This window comes from Eleginops maclovinus, chromosome 23 (assembly GCF_036324505.1).
Source record: "Eleginops maclovinus isolate JMC-PN-2008 ecotype Puerto Natales chromosome 23, JC_Emac_rtc_rv5, whole genome shotgun sequence".
Classification (NCBI taxonomy): domain Eukaryota; kingdom Metazoa; phylum Chordata; class Actinopteri; order Perciformes; family Eleginopidae; genus Eleginops; species Eleginops maclovinus.
In genome coordinates, this window is record NC_086371.1 from 11,631,706 (window position 1) to 11,647,803 (window position 16,098).

At 41.8% G+C, this 16,098-nt stretch overlaps 1 protein-coding gene across 1 annotated transcript; it reads left to right on the forward strand.

Annotated features, from left to right (window-relative positions):
• Nucleotides 1–1,085: 1,085 nt before the first annotated feature.
• On the forward strand, nucleotides 1,086–15,130 carry ehd1a (EH-domain containing 1a). Its single transcript, XM_063876473.1, has 6 exons — nucleotides 1,086–1,845; nucleotides 7,457–7,554; nucleotides 11,794–12,035; nucleotides 12,691–12,861; nucleotides 13,488–13,652; nucleotides 13,990–15,130. Exons 1-6 carry the CDS (start codon nucleotides 1,457–1,459, stop codon nucleotides 14,521–14,523), a joined length of 1,599 nt encoding a protein of 532 aa, XP_063732543.1. The 5' UTR covers nucleotides 1,086–1,456; the 3' UTR covers nucleotides 14,524–15,130.
• Nucleotides 15,131–16,098: the final 968 nt, after the last annotated feature.

Here is a 16,098-nt window from a genome sequence, read left to right on the forward strand (position 1 = left end):
TTTTAGTCTCTGGAAACACTGAGGTAGGTTGGTGGTTCACTGTGTATATTAATTGTAAAATGAACATCCTCACACAAAGGAAAGGTGTTTTTTTTCTTCCAAATCACACCCTATGATATTACGTAACACTTGGTGTATCTAGCACCATTTTGTCTCATTTTTCTAGAGGAAACTATACAACCATTAATGTCATGAAATAAATACCCCATCTGTGTTCTCATGCTCTGTCAGCTGTGCCTTGTCTGTGGGTCTTACCAGCTGTAACAGCATCTCCATATGGAAAAACTCTGGCTTCCAGTGGAGCTGCTGTTATCTGTGGTGGGACACCTCTTGTCATCGAAAAAAAACCATGTGAAAATGTCTGTGCAGGTTGCTCTTTACAATAAAGCTGATGCCTTACATTCTGTCTTTCTGTTTCTTTATTGTACTTTAAAGAAGAAAAAAATCATTGGGAGACACCTCAGTTAATCACTCTATAAAAGCATGCATGCATGCGTTTGTGCGTCTGTGTGAAATGAATGAATGACACATGGCAATATTATTTTTAGTCTCATGGCTGCAAGAAATAAGATAAAAATAGAGAATCAAGAAAAAGATCCAAGTCTGCAGTAAGACATTAAAACGGTTTATGCTAAAAATACACATCCCCCAGTCTGACAAATCCTTAATGTTAACTAAGGTGAAAGCAAAAGAAAATAAGGGTAGGCATGGTTGTGCCACATGTGTTTGCTCTTAGAAATTACGATGTGAAACTAAAACCAAAACCACAGTTGAATATTTAACCAACATTTCTCGTTAAAGGTTTAAAAAAGGCTGAAAGTCAAACAGTAACGTAACAAAAAGGAGGAATACACCTGCATACTTTTATTTAAGGGTAGAAAACGTTCTTAGGAGAAGATGTTTGGGTTCAAACAAATACATTAGTTAATATTTATGGATATTATATTTCATATATTATAATGGAGCGTTAGTTCATGTGTGTTAATTGGTTGATACCACAAAAACAATAAAAGGTTCAAAGTCCTAAGTATTTTATTGTGAAATGTGTGCATTTCCGGTATCCTTGTGCCAGCCTTCTTTGGGGGGGTTCACTAACTGACAGCCGGTTGCTAAGCGAGTTAGCTAACCGCTAAGCTGTATCGTTTACACCGTCACAGCTGAGTTACTTTAGACCACATCTAGCTTTATATAGCTAATTAATTGTTTATCTTTGGCTAGTGTAATTGGCTATCCTGCTTTAGCCAACGTCAGCTGAAAGAGGCAGTCCTCGCAGTGCGTGGCTAGCTAGCAGAGAGGAGGGTGTGGACAAAAACTTCGAAGACCTCGCCCAGCCACCGCTTCATTCCAGTAGGCAGCTACTCTCCGGACGGTGTGAGAGATCGGCACCACTAAACCAGATTCATATTCAAAGGGGAGACCGGCACAGTTGTGTCAACTGAAAAACTAGGTAGACATCATGTTCAGGAAGAACTTGAAGAAGGACCCGGAGCTGTTTCAGAACGTGTCGGAGGGGCTGCGGCGGCTCTACCGGAATAAGCTGTTCCCACTGGAGGACACGTATCGGTTCCACGACTTCCACTCCCCGGCGCTTGAAGATGCCGACTTCGACAACAAGCCCATGGTCCTCCTGGTGGGTCAGTACTCCACCGGAAAGACCACCTTTATCCGGCATCTCATGGAGCAGGACTTCCCTGGTATGCGGATTGGCCCGGAGCCGACTACGGACTCTTTCATCGCGGTGATGCACGGCGAGCAGGACGGGGTGATCCCGGGTAATGCTCTGGTGGTCGACCCCAAGAAGCCCTTCCGCAAACTCAACGCATTTGGCAATGCGTTTCTTAACAGGTAAAGTCCACAGAGTTTACACTAAGCAATGTGAATAATGTAATACATTAATTAGGCTTACAAGAACTGAGAAGAGGTGGGAGAAGTACTCAGATCTAGTAATGAAGTAAAAGTACCAGAGTAAGGAATACTCTGCTACAAGTGAAAGTCCTGCAGTCAAAATGTTACTCAAGTAAAACTACAAACGTATTGGTATCAATATCAATATATACTTTTAGTACCAAAGCTGAAAGTACTCATTGTGCAGATTGGCCCATTTCAGAATGTGTGATTATAATTATTGGTACATTAAAGTGTTTATCAAAGCTGGTAAAGGTGCAGCTAATTTATTAACTTTTTATACTGCAGGGTAGCTTGTGAACTCCAGGTGTAACTAAACTCCTATTCCAGTGTTGATTATATTTCACATCATTGATCCAAATCTGCCTAGTAACTAAAGTCATTAAATAAATGTAGTGACGTAAAAGTACACAATTTACCCTCTGAATTGTAAAGGAGTAGAAGTCCAAAGTAGCAAAAAATAATTCCCTCAACGTTGCACTTAACTACAGTATTTATGTATATGTACTTTGTTACTTTACACCACTGGAACAGAGCAGCAAGAGCCCTACGTTTATTTATCCACGTGTGATTGAAATGAATAGGTTTTGTCAATGACATGTCTGTCTTTAAATATCATTTGTTAATACAGCTGTTTGTCAAGAACTGTGTCATAACAGCACAGGATTTAAATGCCCCCCCTGCATGTCCTTACATGCAGCTCATTCACAGAGTGCCTTGCACAATGTTCACAGCAGTGTTAGAGCCAAGTGTGTGTGAGAGTTCTCCCTTCTTCATCCTCCTGAGAAAATGCGGTTGTTTAGTGTCAATAGCTGCGTGGAAAACCACTCTGTGTATGGCAAAGCAAAGGACAGAAAGGTGCTTTCCAACATCTGATCCCATTGATAGGTGAAGTCCTTTCACTTTGGACCAAGTGTTGCGCATTAACATTCACCTTGCCCTACTTCCTGCTTATTCTTATTTAAAGCTCCTGGAGTGGCCACTGGGGACTGAAGAAATTGTATTTTTATATTGTAAAAATATCAAAGCTTGCATATCCAAACTATTGACTGAACAATCAATTATATCTCGCAATATTGAATGCTATTCCATTCTGAATGAAGTGTTGTGGTGATAAAGACATTACCTAGATGGCCTTCAAAAATGGTTTGTACATAACCTTGAAAATGTACACCATGGCCATTTTAAACATGTTAGGGGCATAATAAATATGCAATAATGATATCTCAGTTGCAGAATCTGTCCAGGCCTAATCCAGACCATATTTTTTGGACAGGCTCCCATGAACGTATTTTTAAACATTTACTTATGGTGGAAGTTAAATGTTAATAGGAGCATTATCTAGTAAACCATCTCTATTTTCGCTTTCTTTACGCCACATATCGTTTTGTCCCATTGTCACAGCATGGCCCCTTCAACCAACTGTAGAAATAGTTGTAAGTGTTTCTAGGCAACATGCTAACCTTGTCCGGCCCTCGGATGTAGGTGCCATAAGCCCTGTACCCCTCGGTCATATAAGTGTTAACTCATCAGTGGAGGCCGGCGAGCCAACTCCCTATTTCACTACACCTTTCTGTAGGCGGAAATCTTATCACAAAGGTTTAAAGGTTTTAGTCGTGTAGTATTGTTTTATTGAGCAGGTCTATCACTAGGACATTCAGCTAATCGGAGTTTGATCCACATGCCCGATTACCCAGAGATCCTGAGGGAACCTCCTTCTCTAAGTTTTATGAATCACTCAGACACTTAGGCCTAGTATTCAGCATGATGTCAAATTCTGAAAAAACTTCCTCTGGGCAAGATCTCACATGACTCAGAAGTATTGCGCAGGTTGAGTTTTCACTAATTAATGCAAGATGAAAATGACGAAGAGAGAAAACTCAGAGTGCAAGGTGAGAATGCAGAAGTTGGCAGAGCCGGTGTGACGATGTTTAGTGAAAACATCTTAATCCAATCTATTGTGGGTGGGTTTCAGATGATGTCAGATGACTGACATCCAAATGTTGATGGTGTCACTTCCTGTAAAGGATGTGGGTATATCCCCCTCTTTACAGTGAGCAGCATGATGGTGTCAAACTATACAGGAAAAACCAGCAAAACAGATCAACAAATAATACATGAATGACCCATTTGTGGACCCTTGACAGTAATGATCCTTCATTATGTTCAGGTTATCAAGAGTGGCCATATATTGTATTAGTTCCAGGACTTAAATTGACAATTTCCCAGGCCTATTTACTGTTTTCCGTCGGGATCCCTTCCCTCAATTGTGTGAGAGTGTTTGCTTTATCTTTTATGAGTGAAAGCTTCTGCCAGAAAGCATCAGTCAAACTTAGAAAAGTGAAGTCATGCATTTCAGATAACACGCTCAAAAGAGAATGGGTGTCAGACCTCACAGATTCACTTCTCTGGAGTTTATTAGCGACTTGAGGGGAAACCAGATAAGATTTTTGTATAAACAAAGGCTATTTTCCGTTGTAGAATCATTCGTCAAACTGTTGGACACAGTCTTCTGATGTCATATGACCTGTGGTTGTCTTTGAGTTCAGACTTGAGTGGTCATTTATTGGCTCAGGGAAATCTCCCATGATCATATGTGTAAGAGCCAGGAATGATTTCAGAAAGGACAGGATTTTGTAGCAAAGGTAAGGTTTGTGGTGGGTTATATTTAGGATGTTTTTTTAGTTTTTGTTAGTGTTTGTACTACTTTAATTTATTGTTTAGGTATGCAAAATAATGGGGACAGTTGGGCCCCATTCATATGGACCATGACACTCATAGCTGATAAAGGCTTGAACAGCAGTGTGTAGCCTAGGTGTTAAACTAAAGTAATCACGTGTGCTGGCAACTAGCCAAGAGCAGGCCTACAGTTGATAAAAAAAAAAGAACCAGTTCCACACAAACATTTGGAGCTCGGCTGCTTCTTGCTCAGACTGGGCCAGCTTTCCACTCTCCTTTTGCTGAGGCCAAAAGTATTTGGGTTGGTTTTCCGCTGTTTGTTGACTGAATGGGTTTTTCTCATAGAAGTAGATATAAAATATCCGATTGTGAATTGACAGATTTTGGTGTAGGAGATGATAACGTTTCAAAAGGGGCACAGAAGACCTTGCTCAGCGTGATGGCAGTTCCACGGTGAGGCTCTTTAACTATAGTCATTCAACCTGCAGATTAGCCTCTAACTACCAGCCTCACATAGGATTTACCCCCTCAATATAATCAGTTATTTATGCGGAGAGTAAACAGAAATCAGTATTTGGATGTGATCCACACATCTACAATTTACTGTTAGGGTAATGTCTGGTGTTCTGATCTTGCTCGCATATTTTCACAGCTTTACCATTATTTACATTTTGGAGCAGTCTGGTTTCAGACTGAGTCGTGTTGCATGTGCACTGAATCCTAAATGTTTCTGTAAAAGTAACTGCGAATAATCCTGAACACTTTTCTTGCTTCTTTCGAACGTAAACACCGCTGCAGTCAGAGGGCCTCAGTGGGGTTGCGTTCCGTGTGAGCATAAGTCAGTTACACCCGAGTCAGCAAAGCTTAAGTTCCGCACTGGCCCGCCCCGGCCTGCACTGTCCCTGCTCCGTCCTGTCCTCCTCACTCCCGGACACTGACTCTGCACTTTTTTTCAGAGGGGGGGGGGTTTACACCTGCACATCTTTACATACAAATTCACATGTGTGTAGGTATAGATATCTGAGGAATAGATCATTTATTTTCACACAAACACAACTTTTGTTTTTTTGAAAGTAGCAAAAATTGAAAAGTGACACCTTGTTGTAACCTCCCGGTCCACATCCCTAGTGCTAGCCAGAGTGCTCTGTTTCCTCTTCTGTACAGGAAGTTGAGGTTACAATGTGAAGGTCAGGAGGTGGGGACAGAGAGGAAGACCCTCTTTCATCAGCTGGAGCCAGACCCCCACATCACACGAGAGGTCTGATTTTGGAGTATTGACCCAGGTTCACTTCAGTGCCACAGCCTCACAGAGGGGATGAGTTTCTCACTTACTCAAGACATAACCAAACCGTTAAGGATCTCGGATAGCTCCATGCTCTCGGGGCCCTCTCGTGCCTGGTAGTGTCATCTGCTTCTGAAAATTCCAGCTCACATTCATCGAAGCATTTTCCCCCTACAAGCTCTATGTGGAAAATGTCGGGATAGATAGTTAAATGGAAAACATGAGCCAAAATTCCTACTGGATATCATACAGCATTAGCTATGAGAGGGAATGGAAAACCTGCATGCTTGTTATCTCTGGATGTCACTGCTGTTGTAATGTAATAGCATACTTTGAGTCTCTTTGCAGGAAGCCCCTCTCTCATATTTCTCTGACTTGTTCTTTGTCTTTGGTTTTTCCTTTCTCCTCCCTACGTGTGGTATGGAGTGTGTGTGTGTGTGTGTTTCTGCGCTCAGTGTGGTTGCTGCAGGAATGTAAAAGCACGGTTCTCCCGGTCTTATGACCCGGTGCCTCTGAGCTCATGTTGTGAGTATCGGTTCAGACTGAGTGGAAGAGCATCAGAGCAAGAAGCAGTCTGAACTGTGTGGTGTTTAACAATCCACCTCTTTGTCCTGAGAAAAAAACCATTGGTTTATGTAAAACCACTCACCCTGTCACGTTTCATAGTGTGCATATCTGTGTGAGTGTGTGTGCCTTGGTTTGATTCCTGTTGGAGAGCAACACTCCCCTTTAATGTTTAAACCCCAGTGCTTAAAGAGACCATTGTGTAGTGACTAATGTGACATTAGTAATGACTCAGGCCTACAATTCATATCTTACAATGCAGTGTTCCCCTAACATTCCTACATCAGTGATTACCTCCTACAACCCCCCCCCACAACTGTTTGGAAAATCTGAATCATGTAGTCTCAAGGCTGTTGCGGAAAAACACAACACCCAAAGATCTAATGTGTCAACTGGAGCTGATACAAAAAAATAAATTAGTCAAACAGAAAAAAATGGGCTCGCTATATTGAACAAAGTTTAGAAATTCAAGTTATTTTTGGGAGCAAAAATGCCAAGTTTTTATTGATTCCAGCTTTTTAATTATGAGAATTTGCTGCTTATCTTTGCCTTGTCTTTTCCCACTTTCTGACAGACTCAATGATTTATCATCCACAAATCAATTGGCAGATGAATCATATAAAAACTATTGTAGTTTGCAGCCCTGGTATCAAGATGAAATCAACCCACTATCATTAACCTTTGATATTAAAATGCACACTTTTTAACTGCAGGGGGAAGGCTGCTTCTTTTTTTGAAAAGAGACATTTAAAACTGGACCCAGGTAAGATTGCTGCCATATGTTTTCATCTCAGAGTGCTAAGTCCTTAGAAAAGTTCACTGCTATTGTTTAATAAATATGGTATGCACACTCTCAACGGACTTGTTTTTGACCTCGCTCCCACCTTCCAACCCTCCCTCTATGCCTCTAGGCCCCTATGCCCGTATGCCTCTCGATCCTTTGTTTCTTCTCTCTTTTACTTTCCTTTTCTTCCCTCTGTGCCCTGCACCCATCCCTTCTCTCATGGCTGTATTTTCTCTCCGCAGGTTCATGTGTGCCCAGATGCCTAACCCCGTCCTGGAGAGCATCAGCATCATCGATACCCCTGGAATCCTGTCGGGAGAGAAGCAGAGAATAAGCAGAGGTCAGCTGACGTAAACACCCGCACTTTACTCCCTCTCTCACTCACCTACTCACTTTAACAGTGCCGCACCCTCCCTGCTCAGAGCACTGTAATAGCATATATATGCAGAATTAACCCACAGGAAGTCACAAGTTCAGATATGAAAAGGAAACCTGCTAAGCAACATACAAGCTTCCTTTCCTTAAGTCTCAATCTGTTATTTCTTTTTGGTATGCGCTCTACAAAGTCAACTGCAGCAGTGTAGTTCATAGCGCCGTCAAACATGTATTTAACTCTCTCGCCCTCAGGTCAAAGCCTAACCAAACAGGTCATGTAAATCTGATGGACGCCTTCACAGCTTGAGGGTAGCAAAGAGAAGCACTTTGAAGTTTATTTCCTGTCTGTACCTATGGTTTTCTGCAGCACCACCCTTTTTCACATCCTTCCTTCTTTTTTGTTTGTCTTTCTTTCTGTTTTCAGATTGGCACACTGCCAGGTTTATATTAAAAGATGGAATGAGCAGAAAACATTTCCTCTATGCGACTGTTTACCCCCTAGATTTGTCTTGTATCATTTATCACTTTATAGCCGAGTCATTTCCCTGTACTGTGCGCAGATAAATACATTAATATCTTTATCCATTTGCTTTGACCTGCCGGGTCCCTTCAGATTTGCCACATCCACAGTTTTACTTTTGATGATCCTACAGAACTCAGGCCGAAGATAACAATGCAGCTGAACTCAGCTTCTGCTTTTTCTACCTGATTTGAGCCCCTTTAAGAGGACGCACAAATTCACACGTTTTTTGTGTACTCTAGGGAAAGGATGTGGAGTAAAATGGCAAACATAGTAGAGAGTTTCCTAAGACCCCCTCCCACAACCACCACCACCACAGGGAGCTGTTACACTGTCGAAAATCTGCTCTTTATTATTGAGTTGGATTTCCCACGACACGCGGCAAGTAGGAAATAGAAAACTATTTAAGACGTAGAGGTTAAATGACAGTCACCCAACAGAGCATTTATCTGCAACTATTCACAAAGTTGATTTATCATTTGAGGAAGCCCAAACATTCTTTGGTTAAAGCTTCTTCATATGAGGGTTAGCTACTTTTCTCTGCTTTATTTTTACTATCAATGGATTAACTGAGTTTTTTTGACTGTTGGAAGCACATACCAAGCTATTTAAAGACTTCCCTTTTGACCTTAGGACATTTCTATGGTCATTTTTCAGTGTTTTCTGACATTACTTTGAGACATTTTTAACAATTGAATAGAGAAAGGAATCGTTTGGATAACTGAAAATGAAAATAGGTAGTTGTTATCCTCATAAGATGCAAAAGGAGATACAGAAACAGTACGGATGGTTGGCAAAGAGACACTGAAAAGGCCAAACGAGTGACTGTAAACAGACTAGTAGGAAAGAAGTGCTGTCTGATAAGCATCTGAAGGAAGTTTCTGTATGAATGAAATGCCGGCTACTCTCAAGGTGATCCCGTCTGGAAATCTGATACCTCATACCTCCGTTTTGTTTCTGTACATGCATGTTTACATACATGCATCTATAATGATTCTGATTATACATTCTTGCTCTTGAAAACGGAACATAAAAGACACACACTCTCTTTCTCCCGCACACATTCACTCTGACACACACATACGTTATTCTCTGAACTGTTTTTATATAAACACAGATACAATACGGTACTACCCAGACATAATGTACTCACTGTGTCACATACAAACAGGTCTGAGTTGGTTGTGCAGCTGAGGTGTGACGGTCATGGGTATGGGTCAATTTTACAGTCAGAAAGAATATGATTGGGTTGAATAGGATTTATTTCACAATGCTCTAATTATGGATCCATTTTTGATTATGTCAGCATATGTGGCTCAGAGCTTGTTCCTGAGTGAGCAGTGAAGTGACAAAAACTATAACGAAACTGTGATTTTACAGAACTGGTTGGTGTCTTTCCCAGAGTCGCTGCTGATGCCTGGAAATAGTTAAAGCCATTCAGCAAATTTAGCTGACAAAATATATGTTTAAAACATGTTGACACAACATATCCCTGTAGTAGTTTGACATTTTCAGACTAAGTTATTTCACCATGTGGCCCAGAGTTCATTTAGAAGATGGAAAAACTTTCTCTTATCTTTAAGCTAAATGGGATTCTACTTCAAATGATAAACCGAGCTGTTGAAACAACAACTTGTGTATTATGTGCCTGACGATTCCTTTTACAGCTTAACGTGTTAGTTAATTGGTCCATCAAGCAACAGCAATTATTTTGATAATTGATTCACAGTTAAATTTATTTTGCTGAAAAAAAGCTATACGCACTTTCACGGAAATTAAGATGGATTTTTTTCACTGTTTCTTTTTTGCATCCCTTACTTCATTTACATTTAAGTTTATGTAGGGAGTTATCAAACAAGATAGGATCTTTTCAGGGTGCTGGGGTACCCATTTATATGCTAAGCTAAGTGTTGTGCTGCCATTAGTATTGATCTTCTGTATTCCAGCGAGAAAGTAAATCAGTAAAATAGATTAAATTATCCAGGAAATGTATTTAGTACTTTATTTTAAGAATTATTTTTTATTTTTAGAAGACAAATAACTCTACAGCCTGGAATTCCTACATCTCTGCTCTCTGATTGGCACATGATTATGAGGCATGTGGAAATCTGTCATTGGTGCATGAGTGTTCCCCTGCATGTCTACGCACATGGTAAAGACACAGCAGTTGTCGATGCTATGTGCTATAAGTATGTTGAAGCTTGAGCAGCTGTTTTTCCATCTGATTCCCTGCGTGGTGTTAAAAACAGACTTGAGAGAGAATGAGCAAATGTCCTCGGCTTGCTCCCACGGTGATTGAGGACTTTAAAATTCCCCTTCATCCCTCTCTGCTTTCATTTTCGTCAGAAAGGTCAAACTTGTTTCGTATAAGATGTCTTCTTGTGTCAATCTTTGACAGTATCATGTTTTTCTTTTACTTTCGCTATTACTCACCCCCATCTTCCTCTCTGTCGCTCCTTTTTAGCAATGTTAATTATGGTCTCACTCTGTCCATCTGCTGTATCTCTGTCTGTCTCTCTTTTGTATACACGTGCTGAGGCTCAGACAAAAGCCAGCTATGTTGGAATGCATGTGCTGCAGATCTAGCGTTGATTGTGCGACAGCCGGGATGAGCTTTTAGAGCAACTGCATTCTTCTCTGATCAGATGACACACAGACACTAATCAGAACCATAATTCTCTCTTCCTCACTCTCTCCTTTTCTCCTCGAGGCTCAGTAAAAAAGTCCCCTTTTATATCATTCCCTTTAGCCCCCTTATGTCTCTAATAGCCAAAGGAAGTGAAAAGTAGAGGCAGTTTCTTATAAGGGACACTGCATAGCCTTTTATCGTAACAGTTGTATTTCCTGTTTCAGATGTTTGCTTCCTTTTTTTCCTCATCACAATCAGGCTTGTTTCTTTGAGGACACATTGCTGAAACATTTCCCAGATAAAAAGTAATTTCATTCCCTGTTGGATTATCCAAAATCGAACCGCCTTTCCCTCCTATGCCTTTCCTGCTCTCTCAGTATAGCTGGTTAATAGGTAACCAGGGGGAACTGTCCTGCCTTTGAGAGCCTTTGTCTAAACATTAATGGATCAACATTACTTGGAATATGAACATAAAACCCATTTAACCTGCCGACACACAATTGATTGACTTGTTTATCTTATATTTCTCCACAACATCATGCATGTTGCACTGTTTGTTAGCACAGTGGTAATGCAAGAATGTAACACGTGCATTCAAACTGACATGAGAAGAAAACAAGGTAATGACAATCCATTAAAGTCAGCCGGGTGTGCAGCGTCCTCTGTACCTACCTTTACAGACGGTTCTAATAAACAGGGTTGTACTAGCTGAATCTCACCAAGTATTAGCCCAAAAACCAGTGTAATTTAAGCCAGAATCAAAACATGTTACGGCAGAATGGTCACTAAAAGAAACTTAGACGACTAAAAAACAGAGCAGTTGACATGAGACAGCACGATATACAGTATGTGAATATGACCTGCCCTTCCTAATAATTTAACAGAAAAGTAACATATTGAGTTTTAATTTTTCATCTGTCGCATCAGCTAACGGGATTCTAATATAATCCTGTATCCGAGGAGGTGCAGTACTGAAAGTCCTCAGGGGGCACCTCAGTGTCTGAGCGGATCCCGTCTTTAATCAGCTGGTCTCTCTCCTCTCTCTCGCTCTCCAGGGTACGACTTTGCCGCGGTACTGGAGTGGTTCGCAGAGCGCGTGGACCGCATCATCCTCCTGTTCGACGCCCACAAGCTGGACATCTCAGACGAGTTCTCCGAGGTGATCCGAGCCCTGAAGAACCACGAGGACAAAATGCGCGTGGTGCTGAACAAGGCGGACCAGATCAGCACTCAGCAGCTGATGAGGGTCTACGGAGCGCTCATGTGGTCTTTGGGAAAAATCATCAACACACCTGAGGTAAACAATATTTGTTGTTTTTCTGCATTTCTGCTTTTGTAGTTCACAAATTCCTTTCAATGGAAAATGTTTTAATCTCAATCGGATCTGAGACTTAAATGTTTTGGACGAGACATTTTCAGTCTGGACAGAGGTCAGGTGACTTTCACCATGATAGTGTCGGATCTTAGGATCATCATAATGTTCTCAGTTTGTCATCGTAACAAAACACTTGTGCTGCCTGATATCATGTGACCCAGCTTGCCTTAGGATTTTTCCCTGACTGAAGTTAATGTTTGATCCAGGGCCATATTCATAAACCGGTCCCAAAGAAACCTTTGGATCATGTAGACAATTATTCATTGACTTTGAGAGTGCTGTGCTTTGTGAAGCTTCACTACAGGATAAAAGCACACAGAACATATGTTTTAAAATCTAGTAGTTGCATCACTGTCTACCTCACTGTCCTGAATTGCATTGTCACACATCCTGTGTGTCTATTTTCTCTGTGTTTATTTTGTGTGTACATATTAGTGCGTCTTTGTTTAACCAGATTTCAGGTTTAATGCTTAACAGCACACTGAAGGACTTCCTCTCCTGTGGGTGTGGACAATATAGTGTATCCTGATGAGCAGCGGAGATTAATGGAGGTTAACTTGAGCAACATTTATTCCAGGTGGTGCGCGTGTACATCGGGTCGTTCTGGGCCCAGCCCCTGTTGGTGCCAGACAACAGGAAGTTGTTTGAGGCAGAGGAGCAGGATCTGTTCTTGGACATCCAGTCGTTGCCACGTAATGCAGCTCTGCGCAAACTCAATGACCTCATCAAACGAGCACGCCTCGCCAAGGTTAGTTAACAAGACTCTACAGGCCACAGCAGTGCGTTCAGCTAAAGGCTTCTTTCATGTTAATCCATCCATCAGTTCAGGTCAGGTCCAAAGTGGTGGACAGACAATGAGTGTCCTCAGTGAATCTTATTTTCACTTTTGTTCTTCCTAATTTTATCATCACCACCCCCTCTCCTCAAACCCCACAAGAGGGGGATTTCACACAAAAAATCCTGTTTTATGCAACTTTGTCAGTGTTTAGTTTCTTTACTAACTAAAGGCAGAAGTAAGTGCAATGTTATGTCTTAATGTAGATTTCATAAATTCACCACGTTTAAAGTCCACCATGAAACACATAAAATACCCTTTTCTAAAAGTTGAACTGCTGGTTCTCTCAGTCTCTCAGTGTGTTTTGGAGGTTTCAACACTACAGTTGAATAGTTGTGTAGTAACATTAAGCAAAACATACTTTTTCAGTGGAGGGTTAATATACATTTTTATTGATAGCATTAGAAAAGCCTCTGTAAAGTTCTGTAACCTGGGATGTTCCCTTAGACACCAACACTCTGTTCATTTACTCATTTCATTTCACAAAAGCACAGTTTAATTATCCCTGAAAATATGTCCTCTACTTTTATGGTGTCCAGGTGCAGGCCTACATTATCAGCTCTCTGAAGAAGGACATGCCGAGTGTGTTTGGAAAGGAATCAAAAAAGAAGGAGTTAATTGCCAACCTGGGAGAGACCTACCATAGGATTGAGAAGGAGCACCAGATCTCACCTGGAGACTTCCCCAACCTCGCCAAGATGCAGGTAAGATTCAATAAAAAAAAGCAAACACTGAGATTTATCAAACAGAGTTACATATTTGATGAAATTGCAGCTTTGACTTTATTTCTGGCGTGTTATATAAAGTTCTATAAACAACAGTTCAGAGTAGAATGACCTCCTGACCTTTACTCTCTTCACATCTTTGCCTTTTCTTTCCTGCCCTTTCCCGCCAGGATGGGCCAGGACGGGGATGAGATTTATTTTTCCTGGTTTCTCAGGAAATCCTGCTTCTTGTATGCTACACACATAGGTAGCCATTGAAGACTGATCTATTTCTATCACCAATTCCTGTTTTCTCTCAACCCCCTCATCCCTGCAGGAGCTGCTGAACGGCCAGGACTTCTCCAAGTTCGCAGCGCTGAAGCCCAAGCTGCTGGAGGCGGTGGAGGACATGCTCGCCAACGACATTGCCCGTCTCATGGCGATGGTGCGCCAGGAAGAAGCCGCCATGCCCAGTCAGACCGTGAAAGGGGGAGCCTTCGAGGGAACCATGACGGGGCCCTTCGGTCACGGCTACGGAGAGGGAGCCAGCGAAGGCATCGACGAGCTGGAGTGGGTGGTGGGTCGCGACAAGCCCACATACGACGAGATCTTCTACACCCTCTCTCCAATCAACGGCAAGGTGTCCGGCGCCGCAGCCAAGAAGGAGATGCTGAAGTCCAAGTTGCCTAACACGGTCCTGGGGAAGATCTGGAAGCTAGCCGACGTGGATAAAGATGGCCTCCTCGATGATGATGAGTTCGCCCTGGCCAACCACCTGATCAAGGTTAAGCTGGAGGGCCACGAGCTGCCGGCTGCGCTGCCTGAACATCTGGTGCCTCCGTCCAAACGTGGCACATCACTCGAGGACTAGAGGGGGAGGAGAAACAGGAGGCCGACAGGAAGAGGAGGAGGAGGAGGGACAGCCTGGAGATCAGCCATGGCACCGCTCTTCATCGTGTTGAGAACTCTCCAGACTAAAGTCAGCCTCATCCTCCATCAAGCTTTGAGTCTCCAGGCTCCACGAGGAGCTATTGCTGTGATCGTTTTGACCAGAGAGAGACTGGAGGGGTTCGGGGAGGGAGGGAGGGAGGTCCTTCTTTGTGCATTAGGGGATAATATTTAGGTATCTATTAGAATAAACCGGGGGAGGGGGTTGATTTACAAACTGATGAAAGGACATTATCGGATCATGAACTGAGGGGGAGTTGGAGGTTGCATGATGGGGCCGAACATGGATTTGTAGATCCTGTGTAAAAGATGTCATCTAAGTATACAGTCCATATTATTATATGTCGATCCAAAGAAATATAGTTTTTTTTTTCCATTTGGAGAGAGAAAGAGGAAATAAATCAAAACAGCTGTTTAGAATTGTTTTATCTATATTTTTGTATTTCCTGACTGTTAACTTTGACTCTTTCCAAATGCTTCCCTTTTTATTATTTTGCCAGATAAATAAAAAGGAATACTGTACCATCTGAGTCGCAGACGTATGCATTTTTATTGAATCGTTCTATGATATATCATTGGAGTTCATCAGAAGAAAATCTCACTGATATCAGAATGAAACATTGAAATGAGGAGAAAACCCTAACCATTGTAGCTTTAAGCTGTAGTCATTTGTCATTGAGGAGCATGTCAATGGCAGTGTCAGGCAGAGGTCATCCAGACACTGACTTTTATTTTGATAGTTTCGGTGTAAGTGTACCGCCCTCTGTAGGACAGAAACAGTCATTGTCCACACTGCCACAAGACATATAAGGCCATTTGCACATGACACAAGTTGCCTCTTAACTGCATCTTTCTAAAGGGCAAATTGAAACCAGTAGTGCAGGCAGACACTTGTGACTTTCCCTGGACCACTTTCAGGACACATTTTACAGTGCTAGAAATTCAGTGCAGGCTCACACAGATGAGCACAAATCATAAACAGAAAGACAGGAAGCTGGAGCTTAATGAGCGTCATATGAGGAGACTGAAGGAGTCTGAGGACTTTTTGCATAATCAAACATGATGTATTTCTAAGAAACTGAAATGTAAATTAGCAACATAATTTGATGTTTATTTCCCATTTGTTTCCCTCCCTCATCTTCATTTCTTTTTTGAGGCTCATTGAAATTCTGCACACTGACACACTTTGTCAGCCAGCCTCAGATACAAGAGAAGCTCACCAGCTGTTTTTTTCTCACCATGACCAGCAGCAGATTTCCTCTTTGATAAAGTCAACAGGCGCTCCCTTGTGTCTTTATTGGTTATTACAGGTATTACAATTGGGACACTTGTATTAGTGATCATTCTAACTGTTTGTTGTTCATGCCCTTCCCTTTTATACACCCACAATATTTGTATGGAACTTTTTAACAACATGAAACACATCCTCATACATTCATATCATATATAACACAAGGCCAAATTGCTGCATCATACAAAACAAGAAGGGGGAGGGAGA